This window comes from Gallus gallus, chromosome 1, assembly GCF_016699485.2.
Source record: "Gallus gallus isolate bGalGal1 chromosome 1, bGalGal1.mat.broiler.GRCg7b, whole genome shotgun sequence".
Classification (NCBI taxonomy): Eukaryota; Metazoa; Chordata; class Aves; order Galliformes; family Phasianidae; genus Gallus; species Gallus gallus.
Window position 1 is genome coordinate 105,931,710 of NC_052532.1, and position 16,309 is coordinate 105,948,018.

The 16,309-nt window shown below is 46.5% G+C and overlaps 1 protein-coding gene across 1 annotated transcript; it reads left to right on the forward strand.

Moving 5' to 3' along the window:
* The first annotated feature begins 2,928 nt into the window (after window positions 1-2,928).
* On the forward strand, window positions 2,929-12,221 carry SMIM11 (small integral membrane protein 11). Its single transcript, XM_046915155.1, has 5 exons — window positions 2,929-2,954; window positions 3,326-3,387; window positions 8,487-8,602; window positions 10,111-10,290; window positions 12,029-12,221. The coding sequence occupies exons 3-4, from the start codon at window positions 8,582-8,584 to the stop codon at window positions 10,276-10,278; spliced, it is 189 nt and encodes a 62-aa protein (XP_046771111.1). The 5' UTR covers window positions 2,929-2,954; window positions 3,326-3,387; window positions 8,487-8,581; the 3' UTR covers window positions 10,279-10,290; window positions 12,029-12,221.
* Window positions 12,222-16,309: the final 4,088 nt, after the last annotated feature.

Consider the following 16,309-nt stretch of genomic DNA (forward strand, 5'->3'; position numbering starts at 1 on the left):
CATAAGCCCATCTTAAAATAACAGGTAACTGTACAATAAAATACCAAACCCTCTGTCTACTGATTGAACAACGGGTTATGGTATGAATCACAGGAAGTAACCGATATCTACACATGTTCAAGCCAAGCTGTTATTTTAATGACCTGGCTCCCATTTCAATTTCATTATTCATTGGCTGCAAAGGATGATTCATGGCCTTCTGAGGAGGCCTGTTTTATCATAAAAGCATAGCCAGACTAGCAGTCTCATCTAAGAGTGTGTCCTAGTTGTCCAGAGCAGATTTTCTTGAAGTCCATAGCTGCCAAATTTGTCTCTTCTGCTGCTCCTTGGCTCTCCAGATTGATCTGTCTATCTGGGATGCAAGCTGGGTGATAGGGATTTCTTGCATTCCTATCAGTCAAAGCCCAGTGCTTTGACTGATAGAGTCCTGCACATAGCAGGAGCCCACCATGCTCCTGCTAAGTTCCTTTCAGAGCGGGGTTTCTATGACCAGCTATCAAAGCTATTCCATTGCTATGCTTCCTAAGGGTTTCCCATGTTGGATACCAGTGTGCACCAGTCAGAAAACAGGTTCACAAGATGGTTTATCTTCTCCTGTGCTGCTGAAGTACCATAATGCTGGCTGTCAGGGAATAATTAGAAGCAAAGCCAGTACATACTTGTAATGCTCTAGGTTTAGCTTCTATTCATGTTATCAGACTTAAACTGCTTAAACTTAAAGTTCTCATACTGGCTGTCGATTGTGTGGGCTTCTTGTACGCTTTTTGAGTTTCGCCTGAAACACTTCAGCCATGTCTGCCACTGCTTTCCTGACAATTTTGTTTTACTCATACTAAGAAAAAAAATGATGAAGGGTTTCTTTTCTTGGGAAGCTTTGGCTTGTTTTGGAGCCTGGTCTTGTGATATGGCACAACAGTTGTTGTCATGCTCCAGAACATGCTCTTGTTATGGCTCTACTCCCCTCCAGGAGGAATGACATTCCTTACCACTTACCCTTGATGCCCACAGGCTGTAAGGGCACAGTTAATGTGCTCACCAAGCAGCTGGAGGGACTCTGGTGGCCATCTGGGCCACATGCTACAGATATGCTTCAGCTGGGGAAAGAGCATCTTTTGACAGGGTATGGCAGCAGGAACAGCTACAGTGAACCTGCCCAGATGTACCGACATCATGTACAGCTGCACCTGCTCAGGCTCTGCTCCCCACCAAAAGTGATAGGCAGCTTCCACTGCTGGCTGTGCTCCGATCCTGGCTGCACACGGACAGCTGTGACAATGAAATGGAGACGAGCACCTGAGTTGACAGTGCCCTTGGGACATGTAGGCAATGCCTTAGGTCAGGCATGTCCAACCTGTGGCCCAACCCAGCCACCCCCTGCCCCATGCCATCATGGTGGCAGTTCTACCCCAGCAAGCAGCCTGGCCCAGCCCTGGGTGTGCAACCATCACTTGACACCAGCCAAACATGGATGTGAGATCAGCACTGCCTGGGCTACAAACAGTCCCAGGAATGGTGAAAAATATGCAGCCATGCTTTCTGTTTTGAGAAAGGCAGGAAGAGTAAAACTCCATCAAAAATCTCTGACAAACACCTGGAGAACTCACTACAAATTAAAACCACTGCCATCGAACCAAACTGATATGTCAGTTTCACAAAAGCAAATATCCCACTAGTTTTATGTTTTTGTTGCTCTCTCTTATGCTTTAATAAAAGAAATAAATAAGTTTTGTGGCTTAGATACATTATCTATATTACATACAAGGACAGCTCCAAAAGTACTGCCTCCCATTTTATTATGTTGGTCCACGATGTCAGTAGTGGATGTTGGTGGTGTGGCAGTAGAGGTTGCATCTTCCCACCCATATTCCATTACATGTTGTTGCCGTGAGACTGACAGCAGCAGAGGGGCAGTCTGACATAATGGCATCTGATGTGGAAGCATGTTTGCAGCTAAGGTGTGTCACTGAATTCCTGCATGTGGAAAAAATGGCACCCTCTGACATTCATCAATGCTTGCTGAATGTTAATAGACACCAAACAGTGGATGTGAGTGCAGTGTGGGTGCGTGGTGCGTTTCAGCAGTGGTGACAGTGGATCACCTCCACTGATACAGGTTTTGATGAGAGCGAGCTCTTGTTCATTGCTGGTGAAAATGCGCAGTTTATAGGGGTGACTATAACAGTGTTTTGTAGCTGAGAATTTATCAAACAGTGTTACTGTGCTCTTTGTATCTGTTGTAGTTTCCCTGGAAATAAATAGGAGGCACTACTTTCAGAACAGCCTAGATAATGTATATGCAGCCCAAGACAACTCCATACTCAGTGCAGCCCAGGCAAGCCCAAAAGTTGCCCTAGTTCAGGTGAAAACAGACAGCCCACCTAACACATTGTCTTAGAATCATAGAGTAGAATTGCTCAGGTTGGAAAAGACGTTAAAGATCACCAAGTCCAACCACAACCTAACCATACTACCCTAACTCTAACAACCCTCTGCTAAACCATGTCCCTGAGCACCACAGGCAAATGGTTTTTAAACACACCCAGGGATGGTGACTCAACCACCACCCTGGGGAGCCCATTCCAGTGCTTAACAACCCTTTCTATAAAGAAGTTTTTCCTGATATCCAGCCTAAACCTCCCCTGGCTGGAGGTTCCCCATCATAGGGGTAGTGCTGCGTCTGAAGCCGTTGTAGGGTACAGCTGTGAGGAAGCGAAGGCAAAGCTTTCCACAGGGAGCTTCAGAAACTGAAGAGCTCTCTAGCAATGTACATACCCTAAGTACTCAGCACTATTTGATCAGTCAGCGACCCAGCTCCGACGCTTACCCGCAAGCCCGCTACCAAGATAGCCAGCCCCGACACCGGACAGGAGAAGGGGCTGCCGGGCCGAGCCGGGCGCTGCTGGGAGATGTAGTTCGCCTTGCCTTCCCGCCCACAACAATGGCCGCCCGCTGAGGTAGGGAGACGCGCTGTTGAGTCTTCCCCCACCGCCCTCTCCCGCTTGGCTCCGAGGCGGGTGGGTCGGCGCGGCGGGATACGCTGCGGGCCGGCCGGGGCCCCGCGGCGCGGTGCGGCACCCCCCCAGCCCGGCCTGCCCCGCCGCGGCCCCGCGGCCTGCCCGGCCACTTACGGGCCCCGGGGAACGAGGCGGGCTGCGGGGCGGCCCGAGGAGCTGCCCAGCGCTTTGGCAGCCGGGGCTGGGGTGATGGCCGCCATCCAAGGTGGAGCCTGCGATGTGCCGCTGGTGTTCTAGCGTGTTGGTTTAGTCAGGGTTTTATCCAGGTGCCACCACTGACGCTTCTGTCTGCTCTGTGCTTTGTTTGACAGCATTTGGAACGTGCGAGGAGCTGCCAGAGGAATTGTTATTATTTCCGTTGCAGCTTTGGCAGGTAGGAAGGCCTTAGATATCTATGCTTGCACGTGCCTGGAGTTGGTGTTAGCTTGGGAATTACTGTTTGATTGACACTGGTATGAACTGAGTGATTGCACAGGGCTTCCTACACAAGCAGGATGCAGAGCTGTTGGAGAAGGCCCAGGGGAGAGCACAAGGGTGCTCAGAGGTACCTGGAGCACCTCTCCTGTGAGGAAAGTCTGAGGGAGCTGGGCTTGTTCAGCCTGGAGAAGAGAAGACACTGGGGAGACATCATTGCAGCCTTCCAGTACTTGAATGGAGCTTATGAACAGGAGAGAGACTTGACTTTTTGCATGGATAGTGATAGGACAAGGGGGAATGGCTTTAAACTAAAAAAGAGAAGATTCAAGTTAGATGTCGGGGGGAAGCTCTTTCCTCCGAGGGCGCTGAGGCGCTGGCACAGCTGCCCACAGAAGCTGTGGTGCCCCATCCCTGGAGGTGCTCAAGGCCAGGTTGGATGGGGCCCTGGGCAGCCTGAGCTGGTGGGGGGCAGCCCTGCCCACGGCAGGGGTTGGGGCTGGGTGGGCTTTGAGCTCCCTTTCAAACCCAGCTTTCCTATGGTTCTGTGGTGTCTTGGCTTATGTTCTCATACAGGCTCTAAAGGTCTGACTGCTTTTGACTGAGTATTACCATTGCATCCTATGGCAGTGGTTTGTGATGGATGTTAGCGCAGCAGCTCTGGCTCACGCATATTGCAACTCTGTTTCTCTATAGCGTTTGGGTTGTGCCATATTACCATGTTTGCCCTCTGCCCAGTAGCCATCTTTTTCTTGAGGAGGAGGCATGATCATACCTTCGAGATGCTAAGTGTGATTCATGATGCTGCAGGTCAAGTGTAGTGGTAGATCTTCCAGGGACTGTCCAGGTGAGAAGCATGCATTTTGTTTCCTGAAAAATTTGCAGCAAGAGACAGGTGGAATTAAACCCCTTCTGTAGCTCAGGGAATATTCAGCCATCTCTCCATTTAAATACCTTGGTAGCTTGCTGCTTTCCAAGGCCTTCCAGCTGGTTACTTCTATAGCGTCTCACAAAGCGGATAAGAAGTGCTCTGAAATCCCCAGTCAATGGAAAAATATCTCCGGTCCCTTTCTATAGGGTAGATGGAGTTATTAGTGGGTTGACTGAGAGTCTCAGCCAAGACAGATTGAGTGGGACTGTGAGTTCCCATTTGCCTGGTAAGAGTTTTCTGGAGCATGCAGCCTAGTCAGTATTCTGCCGCTGCGTAAGAAAACAATGGCGCTAGTAGCTGGGCTGTGATGTGGTCGCTGTGGTGGAGTACAGCTATAATTCAGTGGCTGAGAGACCTGGATTCAATTCTGTGCTTCACCACTGACTGGGGCCCAACTCTTCAGTCTGCACGGGGTGGTCTGTGTTGCACAACCTTGTGCAGAGATCTGGGGCTGGCACCGTCTAAAAGCTAGCTCAGGGAATTGCTGCAGCCCTCCTTGGGAGCTCATTAGCCCTGCTGAGGACACGAGCCTCTAGGGCTGTGTTGTGACCCTGACCACCAGCTCTGCACCCAGCAGACCTCACGGCATTCAGAACTGACAGGATCGCTGGTCCAGCACTGAGGTGTGGCACAGGCAGACTCTCTCCTCCCTTTCCCTTCTGCAGTAGTTTGATCTGCTTGATGGAGGTCTGAGTGTAAATAGGGTAGTGATGGTGAAGAAAGCCACAGACGTGTGAGAGTGATGTCATTTTATCCTTGCCTGGCATAGGAGCATATGAGTGTGTGATGGATAGATCATGACGTCTCCAGCAGGGCTTCAGGCAGAGCCTAGTGCCCCTGCTTCTTTCTCACGTGGCTCAGCATGAGATCTTGCTTGAGTGAAGGTAACAGTGACCTTCTGTGGAGCCCGCACTCTGCTCCCAGAAGGGTTGTTTGTTAAGGGAGCTTGCATTTTCTTGAGGAACGAACAATGCCTGACTGTGGATGTGTTTTGAACTCCTATCTTTGCCTTATCTGCCTCTGAAAAGGCAAACATGAAACTTCAGCTGCTTATTTGCCTGCTTGCTTTTGAGATATCACAACCTTGAAAGTACAGTGCATGAGTTTTTTACTTCGGAATTGGCAACATCAGCACTAACAAGCACTGTTTTTCCAATGTGAAGTGAATCCTGCCATTTTTTCCTCCTTGCCCCATGCAGCTCCACCCTTTTTTTTTTCTCTGTCGTGGGATTCCAGCTGTCTTCAATAAGGTCTGCCTCGGAATGGAGACCAGAAGACTCTAGAGGTGAAACTGAGAGAAGTGCTTTGCTGCTGGAGACTGGTGACATTGGGTGTGGGAATACAGAGAGCAGCAGCTTCTGCATTCAGTTCCAGTCAGAGAAGTCTCTGTAAGGACAGACCATCGGAAGTATCGGCTCTCGCAGAAAGCATTTAGGACTGAAACACTACAGTTGAGAACAGAGGAAGAGTTTTCTTATTTGCTTTGTGACTTCAGTGCAGCTACTCCTAGCAGATGCAAATTCAGGCAGATTCATACTTGTGTCTCAGCAGAGCAGAAATACCGAATAAGTGTTGTGCTGAATGTTTAGGTAATTGACTTGCAAACAAGCATTTGCAGGAGTGCATGCTGCAGTATGCATTATATGCTGATTCTCAGCCTGCAGTCAGACCCCACAGATGGGCACACATGACATTTGCTGAGTCTAGAATTTTTTCTGTACATAAAAATCTCTAAGCTCCATTTTGAGCATCATATGCCAGATGCTAGCGTGTTTTTGAATAGCTGAATTCATGCCTCTTTACAGCATGTCACAAAACTGCTTCCAACTGAAGCACAGAATTTAGAGCAATTTAGGAGAAGAATGAAGACTGTATGGTGATGAAGCCCCCACCAAAGTCAGGATGAGGACACAAACCCCAGTTGGGCAGTTCAGTCCCTCCGCATCAGGCCAGGATTGTATAACTTGGATTTCTCTCAGAAGCTCATGGTTTAGTGGGCATGGTGGTGATAGGTTGACAGTTGGACTAGATGATCTTAGTCGTCTTTTCCAACCTTAATAATTCTATGATTTTATGACTGTACACCAAGGATCACATCTGATGGGTCGTATTGGCTGTGCCCATCTGGCAGGGGTCTTTACATTTTAATAGTTGCTGAAATTTTGGAGGAAACATCAGAAGTTATAATGCCTTTTTTGGAGGGAGGTGAAACACTACTGACCTGTTACTTCACAGCTACTCTGGCATTTTATCAACAGGAGAAGGGAGCTACACAACTAAGGATCAACACAGTAAATACTGAATGACAAGTTGGCTGCGTTATTGCTTAGATACAGTTAGATGTTGCTAGCAGCAGCTGACCTCACAGGTTTTGCTGTTCCTGAATCTGTCCCGGTGGGATATAATCCTGGAACATCCCTCCGTGTGTGCAGAGCCGTGTAGTATTGGACAAACTGCCATCTCCAAGCTGGGCAATGCTCCTCTTAGGGCTTCTCTGGGAGGATAGGTCTATGGATAGACAGGAGAGCTTCCCTGAGTGGCTAAGGATGGCCAGCTTTCATGCTGGTGCTGGGTCAAGAGAGCCCTGCTGCTGTCATCTCAGCCACATGCAGTAGCTTGGGCCAGGGATATGTGTTCTGTGCTCACTGATGTCTGCATACAGGACATGACAAAGCCTGGGAGGTGTTTTCTTCTCCTTTCCATCTGCAGGCAATCTGTTGCTCTTTGTGATTAGAACTTACACTCCTTGCTCAGTGGGTCAATTGAGTTAAGTGACTAACATGGGGTGAGTGGGGAAAAGGAAAGAATGCCATTTTAAGCCCAGGCAGTGGCACGGAGTGAAGCACAGGAATACTGGGAGAGCAGGAGAGCACACCGTGCATGGAATCAGTCCGTTCTGACAGACCCTCCCAGTCTCTGCTTGGGGTCTCCTGTGGTGTCCCCCCATGGCAATGCTTTCAGGGCACATTCTGCAGGGGGAGAATTTTTGCAGCTGGTGGGGAGAGAGGGCAGAAGGGCGGGGATATCCCTTAGGTGGAGAAATGTGGGTAGCTGTGAAGAAGCCATCTGAGCAGCTCAGGAGCAGCAGGAACGTTTACTTGAGTGAGTCCCTGTTTTCTTTATGAAGACAAGCCAGAAACAGCTGTTGTGGTATTGTGGTGATTTGTTCTGCCCAGCTGCCAGTAAAGGGTTGGTCTAAACTGTAGGCCTTCCTCATTATCTCCAACAGTTGCTCTGTTGTTACACCTACAGGATATCCCCTGAGGCAGTCAGGCAGGAAAGTGCCTAATTTGAAATCCTGCAGCTGAAACTGTCCGCACTGGTGGGGCAGCATCAGAGACCAAAGGGCAGCATTGCAGCTGTGTGCTGCAGCCTTCAGTATCCCTTGAGCATTTCTGAGTCCCAAAATTCAGTTCTGAAACATATATTGGCCACCTGAGGGATCTGCTGTCTGATTGGTTCACTTAGGTGTTACAAGCTGTACAGAAAAATTAATGTGTTAGCAAATGAGAGAAAACTGATGCAAATGATGCTATGTCATAGTATCTCAAAAGGGGTTGGAAGGCACCTCAGAGCCTACCCAGCCCCAACCCCTGCCGTGGGCAGGGCTGCCCCCCACCAGCTCAGGCTGCCCAGGGCCCCATCCAACCTGGCCTTGAGCGCCTCCAGGGATGGGGAGGATCCATTAGGCATTCAGGCTTTGAACAGGGCAGATAGGCTTGAAATCCACAAGATGGCACTTCTGGGTGCTGTTTGTTCACTACCTCTGAGACACCAGTGAGGCAGCTTGGTGTGCACATGTGCCAAGCCTTTGAAAGCAGCCAGTGCTTTGTTTTTGATTGGGCAGCTGCTGAGATCTGCCATGCGCAGTGAAAGCACGGCCTCCCCTCTCTGCAAGCGTGGCACCTGCCTGGGCCCATCAAACCCCTGTCCTTCCACAGCACCCCGCATGGATGTTGCTCCTGTCATTCAGCTCCAAAAAGGCACGCATTGGTCATTGCTGAGCCCTGTGGCACAGATATACTGCCGGGCGCTGAGCTGCAGATGAGCCCGTCGGAGACGTGCAGGGTGGATGTGCTGAGTATAAACAGATGGACTAATTCTTTTTAAATTTCCATTTCTTCAAGATGCTTCTGCCCCGGATTGTGCCTTTAGAAGCGTGACACTCGTCGGTGCTGGGTGCAGCCTGCTTCAGGACAGGCATTATCAGCCTTCAGCCAAGATGGTGGCATTTAACTTGAAGGTGAGGATGTTTCATGGTCATAAAACAGTGAAATTCTGCTCTTTGAAGGAGATGGGTTTAAGATATGATTGGGTGAGTCTTGTGTTAAGGTTGCTTCCCTTGTCTAGATGATGGTTTTACTACTACACTCTACCTCAGGCTCAGAGGACTTCTAGGTTGGGGCCTCGCACATTGAACCTACTCCTCTGGCTTTCCTCTTTCTAGGCTTTTCTCAGGCTATTCTTCCCTCAGCTCCTTTTTTTACCAAAGCGTGGTTTCTCTGCTTTAGCTTTTAGTGCCCCAGGGCCATAAGCATAAGCGTACATATGTAAGGCTCACAAATGTTTGAGCCTTGTTCGCTACCAACTGTAACTTGTTCAGTTAGTCTGTTTATCATAAAAGTAGTGCTAACCACAAGCCTTGGCTTTGCCTTTCCACAGAGCAGAGCTGTGGTTTAAAGGTATTGCCAGTAAAAACGATGTTTTTTGTAGAATTGGGCTGAAGTGGCCAGATGTCAAAGGTAACATGCAGCTTGCATAGCGGAGTGCTGTAAGAGCCTACTTTCTTTTGCAGACTCTAAGGGGGCATGCTAATGGAGTGTGGAGGCAAGGCTTTTTTTAATTCCGTAGTTAAATAATGGGCAAACAACTTTATGAGGTGCTGGAAGGCCGCCTGAGGTTACAGGGGGCTACTGGGATACTTGCTATGGGAGGACTTAAGCTGTGAACCTGCTGTGCATCGCTGAAAGGCCAGGCTGATCCTGCTGTCCAAGTGGCTCTCTGAAACAGGGTATTGGGAAGCTCGTGTACCTTCAGTATCCTTCTGAAATTGACATCTTTCACTGAGTGCCTCTGCAGCTCTCAATGTATTTGAGTTCACAAGTGTTACCCATTTGCATTTTATTTTCCACTCCATGTGCACTTAGTGTGCTTTTATAACAATGAAACAGGTTGTGCAATTTTATTGGCTTCAGACATTAAAAACTGCTGAAACTGATTCATTGTAGGCCATGTCCTTCTTACATCTTTTGTGGTTCAAAGGCGTTCATCTACACTTGATAGCATAGACCTGGGCAAGTTGCAGAACTCTCTTGGATTAAAATTCCTAGGTGGACAAAAGTGTATTCAGGCACTGCATCTGATAGCTGATAGGCGTACTTCCATCACTCCTCTCAAAACTGTTCAGATGCACTTCACCTTTATAAGCATCCTAAAGTACTCAGTTCTTTCCCTTTTTCAACTCTAGGTTGTGCTAGTATTACATTCACTGTAAAGATGACAAAAGCAAGAAAGACCTGTTCAAAGGAGTTTCCTATACAGACTCGAGTAAAGCGAATTGGATTTTGGCCTTTTCCCTGGACAGTCTGCCTAGTTTAAAATTCCCTGCAGAAAAAAAGTATGAGCAGAAGAACATTACCATTGCTTTGAATAATGCCATTGTTGGAGGAAGCTGTATAGCATCCCTGTGGATTAATTTTTAATTGTCCAAGCGTTCCAGTAACCGCTTAAATATATTGTTTTTTATTACAGGCTTTGGAGAATTTCCCATTGCTGATGTACATCTTGGCAGCTAAAACGTTGATTCTTTGCTTAGCGTTTGCTGGAGTTAAAATGTACCAGAGTAAAAAAATTGAGGAAAAATTGAAGAGGGAACGTGAAGAGAAATTGAAAAGAGAAGCGGAGAAGAAGGGTGATTAAAGAATCTCTCAGGTATATAATTCATTTGACATCCTGGTGTTTCACAGTGGCATTGCCATATTAATCCCATTATGTTTTGGCTTCAGTGCGTTTGGACTGCGTGGTTAGAAGTATCGCCATTATCTGAGTTCTTCCAGTATGTGTCTCCTGTGAGGCTTCACTGTATTTGCACGCCCATACCATGCCCATTCTTTGTAAGAAATGAAGTCACTACCAGACGACTTGTCAGCCACTGTTTGGGCTTTAGGAGATCTCAGCACAATATTCTTTTTCTGTTCTTAATTTCCTTGAATTTTGTACGCCCAACCAATTCCACAGAAAGTCCTGATACATAAAGAAATCATTAAACTCGGGCAAAAACTGCGTGAGAGGCATGCCAGACAGGATGATGTAATAAGGTTCCTTGGCCTTCAGTCACATTGAAAAGGATCTCCAATCCCATGTTAGTTAAATACATGACAGGTTGCTGATAGTTTAGCTTGAAGGGCCAAATCTCATGCCGTGAAGCTTCCCAAGGTAATAAAACTGCGTCAGGTTATACATCCATCATATATACTTCACTAAGAAAAAGTAGACATCTACTTTAAAAAAAAAAGCAAAATGAACATGGAAAGAGTTGCAAAGTTTTAGTTTTTCATTTGCCATGTGCTACATTCCTTCCCACTATCTTCAGAGCTTAAGCAATCACTGGATCGAGTGTGTTAGCAAAATGAGTATGGTCTAGTGCTAAGATTCTGCTCCCTGAGTTGTTTGGTGTGTGATTTATGTATCAGTTCATTTCACATTTCTCTGTTCTGCAGCAAAATGGGAATTCTATTCCTGCCTGCCCTTTGTAAGCTCAGTGGGAGTTTGCCATAACAATGTTGCACTTCATGAAACTCGAAAACTTTCTCCTTTTGAGGTCATCACCTCACATACGAAGACGGTTTCAGTTTTTAGAAATGTTTACTAGTTTTGATTTCAAACCTATCACTTTTGTTTCATGCAACAGAGATTGGAAATTGTGACTAGAAATGGGGCCTGAAAATAACCATGGGAACAGAGTGGTTCATTCGCATAGAGAAAACAAGAAATGCAGAGGTGTTTTTCAGGCTCCTGTTTACATCATATTGAGGATTTGTGCCTGTGCAGACTTGTGCCATTTTAAACTTTTACTTTAAATTGGTTCAGGTAGCCACTGGAACATGCATTGAGAATACTTCTTTCAGCTTATGCTGAATAAGTCAGAGTAAGTTATATGGAGTTTTAGTGCTAAACAAATGAGAGGTGGGCACAAGGGCAAGCTGCCCTGCAAGTGAGCAAGGCTGCTACTTTTAATGAGCAGGCTTTACTGTGCTCTGTGTGCAGCATTAGGCCCCAGGGAGTTCTGCCTGATGAAGGCTGTAGCCCGGAGGATTGCTGCACCAGGGTAAGGAGCTCATCCCACGAGACCTTGTGGTCTGGCATGTGACTCTGACCTTGTTGAATGACTGACATTAAAGCAAATCTGACCAAAGTCCTCTTAGTCACCCAGTGTGGCCACCAGAGGCCAAGTCTTTCCTCAATTCTGCCATTTCTAGGACTGTCAGCGCGTCTTTCTATAATGGGATTGTGAGAAGGGGTGACTTCTCCTGCCCTAAAAATGTTCTCCCGTGTCAGCACTACGGAGCTGTGATTAGCTCCGATTGCAGCCTGCCACGTGGGCAGGCAGATCTAGTCCACGTGCTGCTAGCATATCATGCCTGCCGTTCTCACTGCTGTTTCCCTGCAGATTCTGTGACACTTGGCAGCTTGCTTGGATTCCTTTCCTGGGAGAACGAAGGCTTCCTGTAGATGAAGGATGTGTCAAAGGAGTAAAACCCTCCAGAGTAACATTCACTTAAACTGTATCTCAACTTTTTGTATGTACAGCAAAATATCTAAGCTTCTATTTATGCAATAAAGAAAACATTTGTAAAAAAAAAGTAACGGCCTTGGTTACTGCTTACTTAAATGCTACAGTTAGAGCTGCTGAGGAGGCAGTTTTTAAAGATTAGCTGCAAGGAGGAGGCTGATTTAAAAAAAAACAAAACACTGAGCCCATTATGGGTGTATACAGTGTTCATGGACAGACAGAAGGAATTAGAGAGGTCTCTGTGCAGCTTCTTCAAGCAACTACAGGGGTACAGACATGAGGCCTGTGGGTTCTCTATTGAATCCAAATGAAAAAAACAAAGGTAGGAGTTTCTCAGGGTGGTCTTTTTCAAACCTCTTTCCATACCTACTACTTACTTTAGAGAAATGCAAATCAGAGCATCGGTATGAAAATCTTTGTGGAAGTTTAATACGAGAAGGTTTCTTGTATTATGTTGCGTAGTCTGAGGACTGTGTATGGCTCTCTGTTTACTACTTGGCCTAGAAAATAGAGACAGTTTAATTACCATTACTAGCCATTCCTGCATGTTCAATAACTTGGAGTCTTAAGGAGTAAGCACAGTCAGTCATGGTAGGTTAATCAACAGAACAGGTGGTTTGCACATAAACAAAACCTTAGGAATGTGCAGCAGTGGTAACAGGTATGTTTACCTTCGCGTTTCCTTTATAAAGCACCTGTAGATCCTTGTCTTTTCTGGAAGTGAAGGTGAATGTGAAATCTGACAGTAGAGTGGAAGAAAGAAGACAGGAGAAGCCTTGGGAGCCCAGAGGTTGTGGGAGGCCCTTGGGATGGCTCACTCCTGCCCTCTCCCTGTGGCTACAGGCTGAGGTGCCTGGTGTGGTCACGTAAGTGTGTACTGCCGCAGTGCGTGTGTCACAAGCATTATCTGGTAACGCGTGCAGCTGATACAGCTAATGTTCAGAGAGCTTTTAGTGCAGTGGAGTTACTCACCGCGAACTGTGGTGCTCTGTAAAATCTCACCATTCTTTCAGTCACCTTGGTGACCAGAGAATGTAAGTATTTCAGAAGCCTGTTCCTGGAAGAGAACAGTATTTTTCCTATGGCAGCTTCAGGACTATCTATCTGACTGGGGAATTCTTAATGTTATTGCAAATCTGCAGTTTTCCTCTACTGTCTCAGCAGTCATCTGTGTATGCAAACATGGAATTGAATAGTAATTTAATAGTAATTTAATTAAATGGCTCTGTGGTGTTCAGTGAGAACAGACTCTCCTAACCACTTCCATTAAACAGCTCTTGAGGAAAACACACCAAGAAGTTTAGCTAAGCCACACACCCAAACTGTACGAGGAAATTATCAGGCCTGTGCAGTGTCCACCAGCATCAAAAGTAAGTAATGTGTTGACTCCGTGTAGCCAGAGATTGCCTTTAAGTGTTGGCCTCACTTGATTTTTTTAGAGTCTCAACCAACAGTAGATTTTTCTAGACCAATAGTTAGAATGTGTTATTAATGGAAAGTGAGGGATTCTCCCTTTCAGTACAGCAACTCTGTAAGCAGAATCAAAGGGACACGATCTCCCTTTAGAGCAAGTCATACAGCATCAAAGCAATTGAGCTTCATTTAGCACCCAAAGAAAGGAAGACTGGTGTTAAAGCCTGAGGGGGACATAGCTTGCTAAACATGTGCAAGAAAGCAATTAACACGAGGAGTCCTTTTTCTGTTCCTGAATTGAACATGGGCAAAAGCAGCTGCGAGTCTTGTCAGAAGTCCTCTATATCACCAGCTCTTTGCGTCTACAGGCAGCTGAGAAAAACTCTTCGTATATTTAAGACTTCATATCTGGTCCAATCTGGCTGTTTTCTCCCTTAGCTTCAGAGTAGCACTATGGCATAGAAAACCCCTGGAGGTTGTAATGGGTCTCATAGCAGGCTGATATCCTGGAGGTTCCAAAATATGATACCATACCTGTTCCCAAATCTGAACCAATTTCTCTTCTCCAGTATATCTGGGTGGAGATTTGATCTATGCTACGAAGGCCGTCTGGGAAGGAGAACACACCTGTATTTTCCTTCACTGGGTAAGTTGCAGCAGATCTCTTTACCCTTGGGCATTGTATGTGTCACAGTAGCAGCCTTGAACACGAAAATATGCTGACACTGGGGGGAGACAGCAGCTCAAATTTGTTTCAGTTTTCTGTTCAGAAGACAGCTGAGGACCTCGAAATCTGTTTCTTTTTTTACTGAAGGAAGAGTTATATGACTAGTCCAGACAAATTTAAAAGAGGAATAGAGAATTTGATTCTATTGAGTTTCTGCAAGGAAGAGGAGGCAGCAAGAGCCTTGAAGTGCACAGCAGGGAATAAAAAGGGTTCCCTTGTAGATGTTCCTAGCCCGGAAAGCAAGCCAGGTCACACTCTTTTGGTGCTTACAGAACTACAAATTCACTGCTTCTCTGCCTGTTCCACCAAATTATGCCCTTTGAAAAGGGCACGCATGTTGTACAGACTGGCAACTTAACCTTAGCCAGCACCTCATTTGCACTGGCCTTTGACTGTTGGACGTAGTCACTACTGCCAAGTGTTGAAGATGACAGAGAAATGGTTTAAACTTCTAGCATTTGCACCTCTAGGTTTTCTTCTACTGACATGAAGGCCGTGTTTTTTTAAACAAAAGATGAAATCCTTGCATTGTAATGAAGAAATTATTAGAATTTTGAGGAAACCTTAAACATGGAAAAGATTTTGAAAGGACGTAAGTGGCTGCTGGAATAGGGCTCTTCCAGCTTGAAGGAGCTTCATGGTTGTGGGGTGGCTGTAGTCCTTGAAGTGAGGTATTCAATGGGACTGCTTTCTTATTATCCACGTTAGACACTATTTGAAAGTGAGTGAGCTTGATTTTAGTGCCACTTTACATTTTCAGTCTGAAGGCCACGAGTCTTTCACCCAAAATGCAACAGCAATGGTGCTGGGGGAGACAGAGCTTTCTCAAGCAGGGCCCAGGGGCAGGAGAGGTTGCTGTCCTGCTTTCTGTCTAAAAGCAAAGTAAGACTAGGGCTATTTCCTTGGTGTCATACAGAGTTCCTCATTTCTGTGTTAGGTCTAGTGGGTACAGCTCACGCACAGTGGCAGAGCCTACCATACTAATAAAGCCATACAATGCCTACTTAAAATTGGGCTTGCCAAGTAAGAAAACTGCAGTGCTCTCAAGCCATTTTGCTGCAAGTCATTGAGCTAAGTAATTTTCAGGTCTCAGACTACCAGCTCCAATAACATCTTGCTATTTCCAGCATTTTCTTCCTCAGTTTTCTTCTTGGGGATCAGCTATTCCAGCTGGTTTGTATTGCTTTTCTTACTGAAGGCACCATAAATTCTCTGTCTGGCTTTGAATCCTTCGCAGTTCTCCTTGGATCCCAACTCTTGCTTGCGACACACAGTCAGTGTTTCTACCAATCTGCTGACTCTCAACCTACCCTGTCCAAAGAGGAGCACTGCTACATGCCCTCACATCACCCTTTCTAGCTCAAACATGAAGGAAACCTGTAGATTAGGCAGACTGATGCCTATCTTGTTTCACAGAATCCTAGAAAAGCTTGGGTTAGAAAGTGACCTTAAAGTTCATCTAGTTCCCCTCCCTGCTGTGGGCAGAGCTTCCACCCACCAGATCCGGCTGCCCATAGGCCCCATCCAACCTGGCCACGAATGCCTCCAGGGATGGGGTTTCAGCCTTCACCAGGCCCAGTTTCACAGCCTCTCCATACCTGCTTCCAAAGACACATCTCTTGTTGCATCCTCTCCCTACTTATTAACTGCTTACACCCCTCCATCTTCAAGTTTAGGGAGAAGCTGATAGAACTCACATGAAGAACCTGATTGTCCTGTGATAGCACAGTGTCTAACACACTCTTGATCACATGGAAGACAAACCAGGCAGTGTGGCCACGTGAGTGTAAAATCTGCCGCATTCATGTATGGAGACAGTTCAGATAACATTTCTGGAACCTGTGTTTACATCCCCTTTCAGAAAGGTACCAGAAGCCACTTTCAGATGGGACAGCTATTAGTGGCCACCTGGTTTGGGGACTCAGTGGTGGCTACATGTTTTGTACACAGTGCACACCATTCCACAGCTTGGCTTTGACTATTCAAGCTGGTTCATCTTGGCTACCAAAGCAAGCTCA

Excerpts from the sequence above, each read along its gene's own strand:
- SMIM11 (XM_046915155.1), top strand. The coding sequence starts at position 8,582 with ATGGTGGCATTTAACTTGAAG. Across the intron at positions 8,603-10,110 it reads TGGTGGCATTTAACTTGAAG|GCTTTGGAGAATTTCCCATT; the intron begins GTGAGGATGTTT and ends TTTTTATTACAG.